This window comes from Amblyomma mixtum, chromosome 3, assembly GCF_055824585.1.
Source record: "Amblyomma mixtum isolate Tamu chromosome 3, ASM5582458v1, whole genome shotgun sequence".
Classification (NCBI taxonomy): Eukaryota; Metazoa; Arthropoda; class Arachnida; order Ixodida; family Ixodidae; genus Amblyomma; species Amblyomma mixtum.
Window position 1 is genome coordinate 393,949,937 of NC_143014.1, and position 17,688 is coordinate 393,967,624.

The window sequence follows — 17,688 nt, forward strand, 5'->3', positions numbered from 1 at the left end:
CCCTCTCTCCACTTGTGCAGAGTATTTGTGAATAGGAGGCACTATTGCTACCATTAAAGCCGCACGTCATCCAACCTTCATATGCACTACAAAACCAGGCATTGAATAGCTGCACGCATACAATGCCACAGCAAAAAAAATGAACACAACCTTGGCATAGCCACCCAAACACAATATCGCAATGTACAGCCTCTGTCAAAAGTTTAGTACCCAGGATGTATGCTTCCGAGTCCCACTGCGTGGTTCGTCATGCATCCCCAGCATTCTAAATTTCCTGAAAATATCTCTGGTACTGCCCCTCCAATGTGTCGGACTTCCACTACTGCCACAAGAACCTCACTACATGGCCTAGAAGCTAACCCCCTAAGCTCTAAATTTTGAACAAAGGCTGTACAATCATGGACAAAAATCACAAACACAACGACATGCCACTTGAATGCCCTACAGCCAAGCCCACATGACTGTAGATGGCCCTCTCTCCACTTGTGCAGAGTATTTGTGAATAGGAGGCACTATTGCTACCATTAAAGCCGCACGTCATCCAACCTTCATATGCACTACAAAACCAGGCATTGAATAGCTGCACGCATACAATGACAAAGAAAAAAAAATGAACACAACCTTGGCATAGCCACCCAAACACAACATCCCAATGTACAGCAATGTATCGCAATGATTAACACAGTTTTGAGTGCTGAAGGAACTCAGTAACTAAAGATGCATGTCGTTGTTTGGTTTTGGTTTTATGGGGTTTAACGTCCCAAAGCGACTAAGGCTGACCCGAAAGACGCGGGTTCGATCCCGGCCGGGGCGGTCGAATTTCTTTGGAGGAGAAATTCTAGAGGCCCGTGTACTGTGCGATGTCAGTGCACGTTAAAGAACCCCAGGTGATCAAATTTCCGGAGCCCTCCACTACGGAGTCTCTCATATACCTTAGTCGCTTTGGGACGTTAAACCCCATAAAACCAAAACCAAACAACGACATGCATCTTTAGTTACTGAGTTCCTTCAGCACTCAAAAACTCTCTTAATCATTCCTTCCGGCTTATTATTGGCAGCTGAAAATTTGCTAGTATGCAGCACATGTGAAAAACTTCAGTCATGCAAGGAATTAATTCCGTTGGCACTCGGGTGTTCAGTATGTTATAAGTCTTAATTCTTTGAATCATCCTTTCAACGTGAATTCTAATCTGTGCAATATTGTATGTATCTCTGACCTCCTCAGGTGTAAACTGGCCACCATGCAAAAATGGAGGCATAACAAGCACACAATTCTGGCCCTCCAAAGCTGTGCGAATACCTGGGAATCCTTTGTCGGCTAATACAATGTCTCCAGGTTCAACAATGCTTAGGAAGCCAGAATCCACAGTAATGTGTGCGTCAGAGACCCTGCCCCCATAAGCACTTGAACGGAAACAAATCATTCCACCAGGTGTTATTGCGACGAGAAACTTCAGAGTGTAGCCTCCCTTGTAGTTTGAATATAGGGTACGCTCTTGCTGCACAGTTGGTGGCTGTTCGGTGCGCACTTCGGTACAGTCAATAATCATGGTACAGCCAGGGTAGTGTTTTTTAAAAGTCTCTGGCATTGTAGCCTGGATTACTGCGGCGGGGGGACGAAAAATCCATTTTTTAGTCGCAAATGAGAGACTCTTCAGAACACTTTTAAAGTGCCGTGACACTGAGGTTTCATTGACTGAAAACAGAACAGCAAGAGACGAGTAACTGATTCCCAGCTTAAGTTTGAGCAAGAAGATAAGCAGCCTGTTTTGCATTGAAATGTCACATTTTCTCTCTGAATGCACCGGCAGCATACTCAATAGCAATGAAAACACAACATGGCTGACATTGCATAGGTCCTCCAGAGCACTGCTGGACTTTGCTAGACTATCATATCCAGCAAAGTAGCTTGTTCTGTGGCTGGGGCCACTGTGCTTGTTCGCAACATCTGGTTTCTGTTGTGTGCCACAGTCCTGCATCTCTCGGTGCGAGACTTGGGTGGATGCCTCCGACCCGTGGATGCAGCTGATAAAGACAGAAAAACTGCCAGCAAAATTGCCTCCATCTTCAGTCTGAATTTCCTGCAAGATGTTGAAAAAGGGATAGAAAACACAATGTATTCTTATTGTCGGAATATGTAACCTAATATATAATATATATAATATATAGGCTAGAAGAGATGGCATAGAGGGAGGGTGCCAGGCTAACTACCTACGGCTCTTCAATATGTACTCAAAGCATAGCACATAGGTGTTTTAGCATTTAGCATTTTTCCTATCTAGAAAGAAAACATTCAAATGCATAATACACACCGGTGAGACATTAGGCATTATATAACTGAGACAACAAATCATAATCGCACAACAGCATATTAAATGAGCAACACCATACTTTTGCTGCATGTTTTCTGTTTTCAAATGATGTGTTAGGCATTAGTATACATGAATAACTGCGTGTTATTTCCCCTGGACCGGTAAATAATTTATAACTGAATATCTGTTTCGGTTTAATCAACCCAACGATGGCTGTGACATTTTACAAGAATAAGTCACGTGAGGCATGAAGAAAAACTGCAATATAACGCCCAATACTTAATCTTAATACAATGCTTAAGGCACCCGGCTTCAAGAGCTTTCCAGCTCTTGAAGCCGGGTGCCTTATGCATTGTATCAAGAGCGTTTGTAAAACAAAAGATGTATCATAAGTTGCAATTTTTTCATACCTCACGTGAGCTAAACACCTCAAACATCACAGCCATTGTTCAGTTGATAAACCGAAATGGTGGCAAGAAGAAATTCAATTATAAATTATTTAGCAGTCGTAGGTGGATACCATGTAGTGACCCAGTATTCCAACACCTTATGCATCAATACAGAGAAGAAAACATCCAAATAAAATGAGGTGTTTTAAACACGCAGGTGTGCCTTTTAGGTACGCTTGATGCAAGTTTGCAAGCATTATTTGCCACAAGAGAAGCAGTGATTTCATATATTTTAGTAAATATAATTTTGATCGTTTGCTGGGAACTTGCCACAGATTTAGGAGCAGTGTGAAGTTCAGCAGCAGCACATAATAAGTCGAGGCCTTCATGTTCAACTGGAGCACTCGATGTGTCCATTGCTGTAGGCACAATCAGAGCAGGGCAGCTGGAATCGACCTCATCTGTCCCCTGAGGCGATGCAGAAGAGAGGGTGCTGCTCGCTGCTGTGACAGATGAACGCATAGATGCCCTCTGTCTCCACCTGCACCAATATAATGAGATGGTGTTAGCTTTATAAAACTGCGCGACTTTGCACAGCACATACCTGCATGCAATTCTAGATATAAATTCCTTTCAGCCTTGAAATAAAAACAAGCCTAAAGTGATAAGCTCATTACACAGTAATGGAGATACCTTTTGAATCTTGCCAGCTGAGCAGCAGGCTGCACTGGTTGCTTCTTGTAGACTGGTGGAAATATTGTTGGCAGGTAACCTGGATGAGTCTCGATGGTACTTTTCTCCTCATTTACAAAGTGTTTGCTACAAATCCTTGAATCCTTATTTGGGCACCAATTTGAGGAGTCTTCACCACTGGAATAAAGCATAGGCAATAAGGAGCAGGATCTTCATGCTGGAAAATGTGATGGGCTAGAACAAGCAATCTCGCCATACGCTGAATGTTAGCTACTTGAAAAGTATGCCAGAGAGTAGGTAAATATTTTAACATAGATATACGAACTCAGTGCAGCAGCTGACCATGCTTAATATGACACTGAAGTGGCTTTATCCAGCCCTCTATTTTGTTGCAGTACTTTAAACAAGACTGGTAATCTCAAAACTAGTTGCTATCCAGTGCGATGCTATCCAGTGGGCTGCTGTTCACTTTGTACCAGTTAAACAGATGCAAAGTTTAAGGAAAAAGCTTCGTCTGACCAAGAGCGCAGGTTGAACAGCACGTAACGAGTCAAACTATGAGCAGCCTCCTTGCATTTTATGAAACGGCTTCGATAGACCCAACAGAAGTTTTCGAAACGACGTCATAATTATACTATTGCATCTAAAAATCAAAAGTCATGGCTTGAACAGTCGGCGCAGGTGTTTTTGGGCGAGTAACTTGGCACCCAGTGTCGTGCATATCCCCCACGCGCATAATCTTACGGATCACCACACACAACGGTGCGACTCGCTCCACACCCCACGACCGGTATTCACCGATTATTATCGTGCTCCGAAGTTCTCACTTCTACGTCTTGGTCGTATGTTGGGTTTAACGTCCCGAAGAGACGCCGTAGTAGAGGTCCGGATAGCGCAGCCCACGGTCATTTTTCTCGGAACGAAATGCGGCCGAAATGCCATACCACGAATTCGCAGGTTTGTCCTTAAAAGCATCGTGGTGCTCTGTCCTTAAAAACAACGAACAGTGCCCCTCGTGCACAGCACGTACACCGCTAATAGGCAAATTTTAAAGCGCGGAGCACGCACTAAAAGCAGGCGCTCTAACCAGCGTGCGGCGGCCCGCGTATGACAGCTCGTTTTCTTCCCCGTTCGCCGCAATCGTGTTTTATTCTTGCGTCTGCACACCATCGGACTCACAAACTAACAAAATTCACTTACTTGACGCGACGCACAGCCGCTATCCACTTCTCTCGTCGTTCTTTTTCCCAGGGTTTTCCCGGAAAGCGATACATTTTGACGGTTGGGGCCCCTTCGCGATTGTGACAATCTTTCACACAGCAGTACCTGCGCTTATTCTTCTTCTTTGCATCCATGGTAGTTGAACCATCGCACGAGCTCACTGTCGCCATCGAAGCTGTGCAAATCACGCACACTGAGATGAAAATACACACGCCGAAGGAAACGCACACGCAACGACATACACGCCGGGCGCTTCTGGGCCGCCTCACTGATTGCACTCGGGATCCGCTAGGTGGCGCCACATGTAGCAGTAAACTTCAATGCAGGGTGCCTATGGGAACTACTCCCTCGTTCAGCTACCTGTCCTACCTAAATTCGTCTATGGCTTCTCTCCTTTCGCCATTGCTCGTCTCTATGGGCACAAACGTTCCTGGTTTCACAGCAGGAGGCCCACTTTCAAATTTATAATTTGCTAGATCCGTGACAGCCTAGTTGCTTTGTATGCACTGGCACGCAGCCGCGCCACCGCCGGCCGCCATGATTGAGGTGCATGTAGCAGACGAACTCCTGCTCCGCAAGCACGTTTCCTTCGGGTGTCACATTCAGACTGCCGTTTGAAATGCGCGTGCATTGGAGATTCGGCCGCTAAGTCGCCGAGCGCAACAGCCGCACGATGCTACGTCGTAAACGAATGCCAGTTTGCTTGTTAGCGCTGCTCGAGCCGGCCGAGAAAACAGGCACAGCGACGAAAGTTGGTCACATGTTTAGTTCCCCTCGATTCTGAGATATAAGCTCGGATAGCAGTCAATGACAGCAGCGCTTCCGTGAAACCGGAGAGCTGCACGTAGTTCAGCCACATTCGCGGGGAAGTGATCGATGACTCGGCGGCACTCGATATGTCTGGCGCGTCTGCGGTGCTCCTTGCATAACTGTCGACTGTGTATCTGCGCAGAGCCGTCGATTTCCGAGCTGTACCACATATCTGACCGTGATATTGTAACAGTTGCTACACAGAAAAGTAACTGCAGCGGCTGAACGAGGGCACCAGAGAAAACGGACCTCCACTTCAGCGTCGTCTACTTCTTGCGGCTGCGATCTTTTTCCTCTTCTCCGTCCAATCCTCGTGTCACTGCCCCCTCTTCAGGAGCATCGCCCCGATGCGGTGGTACCGTCAGACCGAAGAAAAAGTGTTCAAGAGTTGCACCACGAGTCTGACATCACGGAATATTACTGCATGCAGCCGGAAAGTCACTCGGGGGGTCGCTCGTAGTACGGCTTCATTCTTTAGGCTTCATTCGCACCACATGCACAACGTCGCTGCGCTTGCCGTTGTGCGATGAACGAGCTGGCGAGGCTGGTGCAACTTCGTACGTTACGTCGCTGAGGCGGCGGACAACAAGGTAAGGGCCGAAGTAGCGGCGCAGTAACTTTTCGGACAGCCCGCGGCGACGAACGGGCGTCCAAACCCACACATAGTCGCCTGGGTTGTAGGTGACGTAGCGGCGTCCAAGGTTGTAGCGGTCAGCATCGATCTGCTGCTGACGATGAATGCGGTGTCTGGCCAGTTGCCGCGCTTATTCTTCCGCACGCTGAACATAGGTGGCGACGTCGACATCAAGTTCACTCTCACTGTCAGGGGGGTCCACGGGTAGCATAGCATCCAGGGGGGTGGTAACCTGTCGACCGAAGACTAATTCGAACGGAGTGAACTGCGTCGTCTCTTGCTGCGCGGTATTATACGCGAATGTTGCGTATGGAAGAATTTCGTCCCATGTCTTGTGCTCGATATCAATATACATGGAAAGCATGTCGGTCAAGGTCCTGTTGAAGCGTTCCACCAAGCCGTTTGTCTGCGGGTGGTAGGCCGTTGTACGTCTATGGCTGGTGTGCGTGAGCTTGAGTACAGCCTGAGTGAAGCGGGCCGTAAATGCAGCTCCACGGTCAGTAATGATAGCTGCAGGAGCGCCATGACGCAGGACGATGTTGTGGACGAAGAAGTCGGCGACTTCAGCAGCAGTACCGTTTGCAAGTGACGCGGTCTCAGCGTATCGGGTCAAATAATCTGTCGCGACCGCAATCCACCGTTTTCCTCTGGACGACTTCGGAAAAGGGCCGAGGAGGTCTATGCCAATTTGCTGAAAAGGGGTCTTTGGTGGTGCTATGGGCTGCAGAAAGCCTGCTGGCTTTAGAGGAGGAGATTTGCGCCGTTGGCAATCCCGGCATGTTGTTACGTATCTACGCACGGATTGTAGTAAATTGGGCCAGTAATACTTAAGCCGAATCTTTGCCAGTGTGCGACTGACCCCCAAGTGGCCGGCGGATGGTTCATCATGACAAGCGCTTAAGATTTCGGAGCGTAACTGGGATGGCACAACAAGCAGAAACGTCTCCTTGTTGCTGTCAAAGTTGCGCTTGTAGAGGACTCCACGCCGCAGAATGAAGGACTGTAGTCCACGGCGAAACACACGAGGTACATGAGCATTCAAACCCTCCAGATACTTAACGAGTGGCGCCAACTCAGAATCTGCTCGTTGAAGCTGCGCCATACGGGAGATGCTAATGGCACAAAGAGTAGGGCAATCTTCGGTGATGTCTTGCGTAGCCGGTTCCACGGGCGCACGTGATAAACAGTCCGCGTCTTGGTGCTGCCGACCCGATTTATAGACGACCGTAACGTCGTACTCCTGTAAACGGAGGCTCCATCTAGCCAACCGGCCGGAAGGGTCTTGAATGCTGGCTAGCCAGCATAGCGAGTGATGATCGCTGACAACACGAAACGGTCGGCCGTAGATGTAAGGTCGAAACTTACTCAGAGCCCAGATGACGGCAAGGCACTCCTTTTCTGTCGTCGAATAGTTCCGTTCCGATCGAGAAAGTGGGCTCGCATAAGCGATTACTCGCTCTGCGCCGTCCTGCCACTGTACGAGGATCGCTCCGAGGCCGACATTGCTGGCGTCAGTGTGGACATCAGTCTCTGCATTCTCGTCGAAATGAGCTAGTATTGGTGGACTTTGAAGGCGGCAGCGGAGTTCCTCGAAGGCTGCGTCTTGGGCACTTCCCCATACGAAGGGTGTGTCATCTCGAGTCAAGGCAGTCAATGGCTCAGCTAGGCGAGAAAAATCTTTAACAAAGCGGCGGTAATACGAGCAGAGGCCCAAAAAACGTCGGAGGGCCTTCTTGTCGGTTGGGCGTGGGAAACGGGAGACGGCGGTAGTCTTGTCGGGGTCTGGAAGAACACCTTGTGCGCTGACAACATGTCCTAAGAAACGGAGCTCCTCGAAGGCGAAATGGCATTTCTCTGGCTTGATAGTTAGTTGTGCAGACTGGAGGGCTTGAAGGACAATGCGCAATCGCTGCAAGTGTTGTTCGAAGCTAGACGAAAAGATGACCACGTCGTCCAGGTACACAAGGCACGACTGCCACTTCAAACCAGCTAAAACAGTGTCCATCATGCGTTGAAATGTGGCCGGAGCGGAGCAAAGTCCAAATGGGAGCACCTTAAATTCGTACAGACCGTCGGGTGTCACGAAAGCCGTTTTCTCGCGGTCTCGCTCGTCCACCTCGATCTGCCAATATCCGCTTTTCAGATCTAAGGAAGAGAAGAACCTGGCGTCCCGGAGTCGGTCGAGGGCATCATCGATCCTCGGGAGTGGGTATACGTCCTTTTTGGTAACATTATTCAGTTTCCTGTAATCAACACAGAATCGCAACGTGTTGTCTTTCTTTTTCACCAGGACCACCGGCGACGCCCACGGACTTGTTGACGGCTGTATAACATCGTCTGCAAGCATTTCATCGACTTGCGTTTTAATAGCTTCGCGCTCTTTAGGCGAAACGCGGTATGGACGCTGACAAACTGGTGGCGTTGTCGAATCGGTGACAATGCGATGCTTGGCTACCGGCGTACGTCCGACCTTGGAGCTCGCCGCGAAGCAATCTTTAAAATCAAGTAGCAGCGACGACAGAAGGTTCTTCTGATGAGGTGACAACTCCGGGTTGATTTTAACCTTCTGAAGGGCGTTACTTGGTGCGGCATCGTCGTGAAGATTCACCTGTACGGGGCACAGATTCGGCAACCTATCCACGTCGTCGAGAAAGGCGACGGCCGTTCCCTTGGCGAGGTGCTGAATTTCATTCGTGAAATTCGTCAGAAAAACTGTCGCACAGCCGTCATTCAGTTCGACAAGACCGCGCGCGATAGACACCCTTCTCGAGCAACAGCGAAGGGTGACTGTCCGCAATACCTTCGTAGTCGTGAAACGAGTCGTTCCTCACTAACACTGGACCGTGGTGGCAGCATTACGTCGTCTTCGACTATACGCAGAGCGTTGACTCCTGGGCCTTCTGTGTCACTCTGCGCCACGGCTTGCTTCGTCGAAAATCTGACTCGCGCCTCGCGGAGATCGATCACAGCACCGTTTGCCTGTAGAAAGTCGAGGCCCAGAATCAAATCTCTCGAACACTCGCTCAAGACGACGAATTCACCCACGTAGACGAAACCGCGGATGCAGACTCGGGCTGTGCACCTTCCGGCCGGGCTAATGAGGTGACCTCCAGCTGTGCGAATGCTAGGGCCCAACCATGGTGTCAAAACTTTGCTCAATTCCTGGGCGAGGGTGTGGCTCATCACTGAATAGTCAGCACCAGTATCAAGTAAAGCGATGGTGTCAGTTCCGTCAATCGTCACACACAAATCAGAAGTAGCGCGTCGGATGCTGTCGCTACCCTGCCCCGGTGAGGAATCAGCGTATCGGTATATCGGCGGCGGAGGATCTTCAGTTTTCCCGACAGCAGCGGCCTTGCCTCCGGAGACCGCTGGAATTAGTTTTCCCGATGTGGACTGGGAGAACGCCGCTCAGGGTAGCCGGCGTCTCGGCGAGGGCTTGGGGAACGGTAACGCAGCGGAGATGACGACCTAGGATCGTAGCGACCGTATGTCCCAGGCCTCTGACGGGCCGACAGATGAGCTTCAATTTCGAATGGTCGTTCGCCATTCCGGGGGCAAGGGTCGTCGGGCGCAAAACCACGCAGACCCACTCGGCGGTACGGGCAGGCCCTGTAAAGATGTCCCGCCTCACCACAGTGGTAGCAAAGGGGCCGCCGGTCCGGTGCACGCCACACATCACACTTCCGTGGCCGCTGGTAAGCTGGTCGATCAGGCACACGGGAAAGACCAGACGGCTGCGCTGCGTGAGTCGCGGTATTCACGTCGTAGCCTGACGTTGGGGCCCGGCAGAGGACAGACGCATAGGTAGGTCTGACCTCAGTCTGTCTTGGGATCTCAGGCAGTTGTTGCTGCTGTGCTGCTAGGCGCACCTCGTCCCGGACGACTTCAGACAGCGATGTAACAGACGGCGCGCTGGGAGGCAGCTGGAGGGCTTGTAATTCCTCCCTGACGATCGACCTGATTAGGTCCCGTAAAACGGCCGCATCACTCCCTAGCGGCATCGAAGAAACAGCGGGCCCAAGCGTGCTTACATCCCGATTGTACTGCCGGGCTCGTTGCAGGAGCGTCGTCTCCATGGTAGTCGCTTCCGTGAGGAATTCGGCAACAGTACGCGGTGGACTGCGCACAAGACCGGCGAAAAGCTCCTGCTTGACCCCGCGCATTAGGTGGCGAAGCTTCGTCTCCTCCGCCATGGATGGGTCAGCACGCTTGAAGAGGCGTGTCATGTCCTCCACATACATGCGGACGCTTTCGTTAGTCCGCTGGTTACGGGAGCGAAGCGCAGCTTCAGCTTTCTCCCGGCGGTCTGCGTTGGGGAATGTAGCTAGGAGATTTTGGCGAAATGCCTCCCAGGTGGACAGGTTGCTCTCGTGGTTCTCGTACCATGTCCTAGCGGAGTCCTCGAGCGCAAAATACACGTTATGCAGCTTACGGTCGTCGCTCCAGCCGTTGTAGCGGGCGACCCGCTCGAAGGTGTCTAGCCAGTCTTCCGCATCTTCGTACACGTCACCGTGAAAAGATGGCGGTGTTCGCGGCGTGTGGTAGAGGATGGGCGCCGGGGACCTACTGTCTGTGGCCATTTCCGGTGGGACCACCGGTCGAGGCTGCGTCATCCTCGTCGGGTTGGCAAGAGGCCCGAACTCAGGCGACTCACCGCGGAGGCGGCGGCTTGGGCGCTGATGGACCGGTGTGAGTTCCGTCTTTATCTCGTAGGCGTACGCAGGTCGGGAAGCGTACCCCGCACTGCTCCACCAGATGTGTAACAGTTGCTACACAGAAAAGTAACTGCAGCGGCTGAACGAGGGCACCAGAGAAAACGGACCTCCACTTCAGCGTCGTCTACTTCTTGCGGCTGCGATCTTTTTCCTCTTCTCCGTCCAACCCTCGTGTCAATATAACGTTTCATACTTTAATCTTAGGTTGACCTGCAAAATTCTTGGACGAAGTGCATCCTGAAAAAACGCAGGATGATCGCGGATGATGTGAAATTTGCACTTGCGTCAGGGTGATACTGACCAAACCCGATCCTGACCAAAACAGCTCACAAATTTTTGCACCATGCGCTGTGTTGTCAGATGCTGACATGAAAAAGAGACACGATACTGACAAAGCACGGGCTATCAAGTGTAAGCTAGCAGGTGCTCTCGTGTCGAATTTTGTCAACATGGCATGCACAGTTCAAAAGTGAACAACTAGCCCAGTCTGCTCCCTTACAAGCAGCCGTTGTGACAATCTATACGACCACCTTTGTGCAGAAGAACTGGTTGGTTGGTTTATTGGGGTTTAACGTCCCAAAGCAACTGAGGCTATGAGGGACGCCGTAGTGAAGGGCTCCGGAAGTTTCGACCACCTGGGGTTCTTTAACGTGCACTGACATCGCACAGCACATGGGCCTCTAGAATTTCGCCTTCATCGAAATTCAGCCGCCGCGGCCGGGATCGAACCCGCGTCTTTCGGGCCAGCAGCCGAGTGCCGTAGCCACTGAGCCACCGCGGCGGGTGCAGAAGAACTGCTCCAGAGCGGTAAGAAGGCTTCCGATGTCCGGCCATCTGCGTGCGTTGTGTTCAGAGGACTCCTACACAAGACATAATACCAGCCCCTTTTGTCAGACATTTACTCGGTGTGCTCATGAACCGCGGAAGTCGTACTGAGTGACGCCGAGTCACCGATCACTTCCCCGCGAATGTGCCTGAACTACGTGCGGCTCTCCGGTTTCACGGAAGCGCTGCTGTCATTGACTGCTATCCGAGCTTCTATCCCAGAATCGAGAGGAACTAAACATGCGACCAATAAATTTTGTCGCTGCGACTGTTTACTCACAAGCTTCCAAAATACCAAAGGACATCAAGCACCTTGTCCACAACATTCACCTCCTTCAGGCGTCTCTGCAGCATCACCTGTAAAAATGTTTTAAGCTTAGAGGCTTTAAAAGAAAGCTTGCTTTTGCAGTTGCCTCATGCGCTCCATGCTAGTTAGCTACCTGGGTCCAAGCACCTTCCCCATGTAAAGCCGATGCTCAGTGCAGGTGGCACAGCACTCGTTTTAAAATTCACGGAAGGTGGAGAGCTCACCCTGTGGCGCCTTACAGCCTTTGCTGCTTCTGCATTTTATCGTCTCATTTGTTCAGCCTCTGCATCAGCAAGAGAACGCCGGACTCGAAGCAGGAATCGGGAAGGTCTGTGCATACGAATAAACTGCATTCCGGTTTTTCAAGTGCTGTTTTCTGAAATCAAGATATGCAATTTCCTTTCCTCAAATACAATTTTCATTTTCTTCACTACTGCACCTCTTTGTCTTTTTTTTTATTGTTTCACGGATTCTCTCTGTGTAGGGAGCAGAGGTAAAGGCAAAATGCCTGACAGAGCCTCTGCGCCCCCACAGTTCAAGGCAGCATGACGTGTCATTTACACACATATTTGCTAAACATATTTTTAGCACACAACAGAAAGCAAAAAAAATTCAATTATTCAGATCACATGTCTTCAAAGCGTTAGTTTTTCTTGAACATGGTATATTTTAAGGAGGCAGAAAAGACATATGCAATAGGTATTATGTAATAACAAAATTGGCTTACATCAGAAGCCAATCAAAGAAAAGAAAAACCACAATTCATTGGTCCGAAAAATAAATCGCATATGCAGTAGATCAGTACATAGAAGCATTTCAGAAAAAAAACAAGGTTTAGACTGATGTGTAGGGTACATGCTGAAACAATGGCAAATATATTTTACAACCGAAGAGAGAAATAACATAACATAATATAACATAAATAATAGAAATAACATAACATAATGCAATGTAGCTAAAGTTACATGTGTTATCAGGGATGAGCGCAAGTTAACAAAAAGAGAATGCAATGTCACTGCCCACTAATAGCTTTTTACAGTTCTTTTTGAAGTTGTGGAAGGATTGTGGGTATTGTACATTAAAGTGATCACTGTTTAATATGTTAATTGTTTGATAATTCAATGTTTCCCTTTCGTAATTAGTTCTTGTGGCGGGCTTGAGATGGTGTGGTCTACATATTGGGTATGAAGTGCAACAGTCTACAGGTATTGTGTGCAGCCTATTTTTATAAATCCACTGAAGTAGTTTGAAATAATAAACTTGATCTGCTTTAAGCATGCTGTGTTTAATGAAGAGCGGTTTTGTTCGGAGTCCTCGTTTGTCACCAATATAGTTTTCACACATTCTCAATATTTTCTTTTGTATCATGATTAGTTTGTTGTAGTTTGAAGCTGTCGTAGAATGCCGTACTAGAATGCCGTAACTGAGTTTTGAATAAAAAAGTGAATTTATAATGCTTGCTTCAACCAGGTGGGTAGTATATTTTGTATTTTATACATGCAGCCAGTAACTCGAGATAGCTCACTTTTCAATTTGTTAACGTGAGTATTCCATGTAAGGTACTCTGTAAACCATACGCCCAAGAACTTTTGCTCTGTGACTTCTTCCAGTAGCGTGTCCTCAAATTTCAGATGAACACAGTAGGGGTCTCTTCCAGTAGCGTGTCCTCAAATTTCAGATGAACACAGTAGGGGTCTCTTTTATTTGCTGGCTTAAAAATTATGTATTTGGTTTTGCATGTGTTTAAACTCAGCCGGTTGCTTTTAAGCCATCTGGAAAGATGCAGGAGGTAACTGTTAGCTGATGATTCTATGCCCTCTTTTGTGGTGCCAGTGAAGAAGATATTTGTGTCGTCAGCATAAATTACTATTTCAGGGGAGTTTGGTATTGATGTTATATCATTTATGTATACAAGAAATAAGAGGGGTCCTAAGATTGATCCTTGAGAGACACCATATTCGACTTTTAATTTCATTGATACCACTGTCTACGCATACATACTAATACCAATTTGAGAGATATGATGTAATTAAATTCTTCGCTACACCTCGGACACCGTACACAGCAAGCTTCTTAAAAAGGATATCGTGTTGCACAGTATCGAATGCCTTTTTCAAGTCCAAGAAGATTCCCAGAGTAAGCAGTAAGCCATCTGGTAGCCTGGCAAGCCAATTTCCTCTTTCACTCCCACTTTTCCTTTCCTCTACAAACAGATGATGACTGGTGTCCACTGGGAGACAGTTACTGCATAATTTCCTTTCCTCAAATACATTTTCATTTTCTTCACTACTGCACCTCTTTGTCTTTCTTCTTTCACTCCCACTTCCTCCCCCCCTTTACAAACGGATGCGGGGCTGTCCACCAAGATATGCCAGACAGTTAGTGTGTAATTTCCTTTCCTCAAATACAATTTTCATTTTCTTCACTACTGCACCTCTTTGTCTTTCTTCTTTCACTCCCACTTCCTCCCCCCCTTTACAAACGGATGCGGGGCTGTCCACCAAGATATGCCAGACAGTTAGTGTGTAATTTCCTTTCCTCAAATACAATTTTCATTTTCTTCACTACTGCACCTCTTTCCCTTTCTCTACAAATGGATGATGGGTAGATATGGAGACAGTTACTGTGTAATTTCATTTCGCTAAATTTCATTCCACCAAGATATGCCAGACAGTTAGTGTGTAATTTCCTTTCCTCAAATACAATTTTCATTTTCTTCACTACTGCACCTCTTTCCCTTTCTCTACAAATGGATGATGGGTAGATATGGAGACAGTTACTGTGTAATTTCATTTCGCTAAATTTCATTCCACCAAGATATGCCAGACAGTTAGTGTGTAATTTCCTTTCCTCAAATACAATTTTCATTTTCTTCACTACTGCGCCTCTTTCCCTTTCTCTACAAATGGATGATGGGTAGATATGGAGACAGTTACTGTGTAATTTCATTTTGCTAAATTTCATTCCACCAAGATATGCGAGACAGTTAGTGTGTAATTTCCTTTCCTCAAATACAATTTTCATTTTCTTCACTACTGCACCTCTTTCCCTTTTTCTACAAATGGATGATGGGTAGATATGGAGACAGTTACTGTGTAATTTCATTTCGCTAAATTTCATTCCACCAAGATATGCCAGACAGTTAGTGTGTAATTTCCTTTCCTCAAATACAATTTTCATTTTCTTCACTACTGCACCTATTTCCCTTTCTCTACAAATGGATGATGGGTAGATATGGAGACAGTTACTGTGTAATTTCATTTTGCTAAATTTCATTCCACCAAGATATGCGAGACAGTTAGTGTGTAATATCCTTTCCTCAAATACAATTTTCATTTTCTTCACTACTGCACCTCTTTCCCTTTCTCTACAAATGTATGATGGGTAGATATGGAGACAGTTACTGTGTAATTTCATTTCGCTAAATTTCATTCCACCAAGATATGCGAGACAGTTAGTGTGTAATTTCCTTTCCTCAAATACAATTTTCATTTTCTTCACTACTGCACCTCTTTCCCTTTCTCTACAAATGGATGATGGGTAGATATGGAGACAGTTACTGTGTAATTTCAATTCGTTAAATTTCATTCCACCAAGATATGCCAGACAGTTAGTGTGTAATTTCCTTTCCTCAAATACAATTTTCATTTTCTTCACTACTGCACCTCTTTCCCTTTCTCTACAAATGGATGATGGGTAGATATGGAGACAGTTACTGTGTAATTTCATCTCGCTAAATACAATTTCCATTTTCTTCACTATATAAGAAAGAGGGTTGGGGTTTGATGACCCAGCAGCTAGCGCCGATGAAGGCGAGAAAGAAGAAGGAAGGCGAAGCTGACGAAGTTCGGGTTTGCACTTCTGAACGCCGGCCTGCTGCGCAGCACCGCTGGAACAAGGACTGTGGCCGTCCATACTAACTGTGCTAGTCCCCACATTACACTTGGTGGAGGTGCTGCTTGTTCTCCCCCTGGATCTATGCCGCGATGCCCAGGCTACCAGGCTCTACCACGACGTCCGACACCCCAGCCCAACCTGCCCAGCCTGTCATATCTGTTCCAGTGCCGTCCGTCAGCGCGACCCTACGATCTTCAGCGACACTGACGACACCGTGTGTAATCCTTTTAAAGTGATGCATTTGTTTTTCATTTAGTACATCTTGCCATCGTTAACCGCCTGTCCATCCACACACAGTGCTTCATCAGTATCATCAGTCTCTCAGAAAGGTGCTTGACTGACTTTGACATGTGCCCAGAGACTCAGTAGCTTTGCGCAACAAAGGGGAGCCCATTTAAGCTGCTGGGCAAAGAACAGAATACCATCGGTAAGCTTTAAAGTCTTTTAGCAACACTCTTAATGCGACAGCATTTAGATTCTCATCTTGCAAAGAAGTTCTGGCTTCTTTGTCGCGAAATTCTCTGATTGGGGGGTCAGTGTACATGCTGCAATTTTTCTGTTTAGAAAAGGTGACTGCTGGCTACTTCTATTTGCAAACTCGGCAACACTAATATGCATGTACGCCACTGTCAAATGTTTATGAAAGGCGGGTCTGTCCCAAAAAAATTCTTATCTTCGTACACGAGACATAATCGTCAATATAAAATGTTGCACGAGGTAATGATTCACAGTTAGGCTGCATAATGAATTCTACGATGCATGAAGGACAGTGATGAAAATAAATTATTTTGCCAATGCTGGCTTCCACATACTTTTCGCTGTGCATGTAAAAGACATCTCACTCCTTTTAGACAATTTGCAATGCCTAAGAGGCATAGCAACTTATCTTGCTCCCCAAAAATGTAGGGGGGCACTTAAGCTCAGCATTCATGGGTACGACGCGACAGTGTTTATGGCTTCCTGCAGCCGTTTCTCTTCGCACACACAGTCACTGTTCTTCATTCATGCATGTTCACACATTTATCACAATTATCTCAACACAGGTTCCACATTCTTGTTTTTGAACTCTTACAGTTCACCTTCATAACGTTACTGTAATTGGCTTCTGTCATATTTATAACGAGCCCCTTATTCCCCTTCCCTTGTTTGCTTAGTTACTGTAATTAGTTTTCACTAATTGGCACATCTCTAGTTCACTGCAGTAATTACATTACTAAGCTTCAAATTAAGCCAACAGCACCCACCCATCACTCCCTCCCCCTTTGTACCTCAGCAAAGTCAATGTGCCTACATGGCCTAGTTAGTAGCGTACCTGGCTGGCGACCCAGGGGTCATGGGTTTCAAGGCATACAGAAATTTATTAAAAATTTTTGTATGTAAAATCTATTAAAGTAGTTTCAGACATGTGCTGACATTTGATTCAAATTACAAATCCTCGTTTCAATGACTTTCACTGCAGACGTACACATGTGAAGCGGGTTTTTTGACACAATGCCGGCTCGATAACACTGGGTTTTCTGCTTAATGGCAGCCTTAATGCTCTCATGTTAGAAACCTTTCTCCTTGACAGTCGTGTGTGCAGGCTTTCCATCCCTTTCTTTTCTGGTTGCACATGTCACCCAATAACTTCTTAGCACTAATTACGATGCCACCACATGCCATACAGCAGTAATGATATTACTTGGTAGTAATCAGAAAAAAAAATATTATAGAGGGAAAAAAAATAGCAGCCTATTTCCATCTGACTTGGTTTGGTTTCAGACTTCTGCTTCAGCTTGAAGAGATAATAGCCAGCAAAGCTGTACAAGGCTAATTTTTCAGGGGGCCTAAATTTGTGTGATTATGCAGTTGTGCGGAATATTTTTCTCGTGTTTTTACTCGT

General features: G+C 47.2%; 2 protein-coding genes across 2 annotated transcripts; both read right to left on the bottom strand.

Annotated features, from left to right (window-relative positions):
* Positions 1-1,031: 1,031 nt before the first annotated feature.
* LOC149357217 (uncharacterized) lies at positions 1,032-2,045 on the bottom strand. Its single transcript, XM_089584479.1, has one exon. The coding sequence runs from the start codon at positions 1,977-1,979 to the stop codon at positions 1,032-1,034; it is 948 nt and encodes a 315-aa protein (XP_089440605.1). The 5' UTR covers positions 1,980-2,045.
* Positions 2,046-2,067: 22 nt separating this feature from the next.
* Positions 2,068-4,946, bottom strand: LOC149357218 (uncharacterized). Its single transcript, XM_089576537.1, has 4 exons — positions 4,595-4,946; positions 3,395-3,571; positions 3,106-3,242; positions 2,068-2,081 (listed from the first exon to the last, which is right to left on the bottom strand). Exons 1-4 carry the CDS (start codon positions 4,783-4,785, stop codon positions 2,068-2,070), a joined length of 519 nt encoding a protein of 172 aa, XP_089432663.1. The 5' UTR covers positions 4,786-4,946.
* Positions 4,947-17,688: the final 12,742 nt, after the last annotated feature.

Bases quoted from the DNA above. Each gene is read 5' to 3' on its own strand.
- LOC149357218 (XM_089576537.1), bottom strand. From the start codon at position 4,785: ATGGCGACAGTGAGCTCGTGCGATGGTTCAACTACCATGGATGCAAAG. The intron at 3,572-4,594 runs GTAAGTGAATTT...GCTTTATTCCAG, and splicing joins GCGGCTGTGCGTCGCGTCAA to TGGTGAAGACTCCTCAAATT. The intron at 3,243-3,394 runs GTATCTCCATTA...ATATTGGTGCAG, and splicing joins CAGCTGGCAAGATTCAAAAG to GTGGAGACAGAGGGCATCTA.
- LOC149357217 (XM_089584479.1), bottom strand. From the start codon at position 1,979: ATGCAGGACTGTGGCACACAACAGAAACCAGATGTTGCGAACAAGCAC.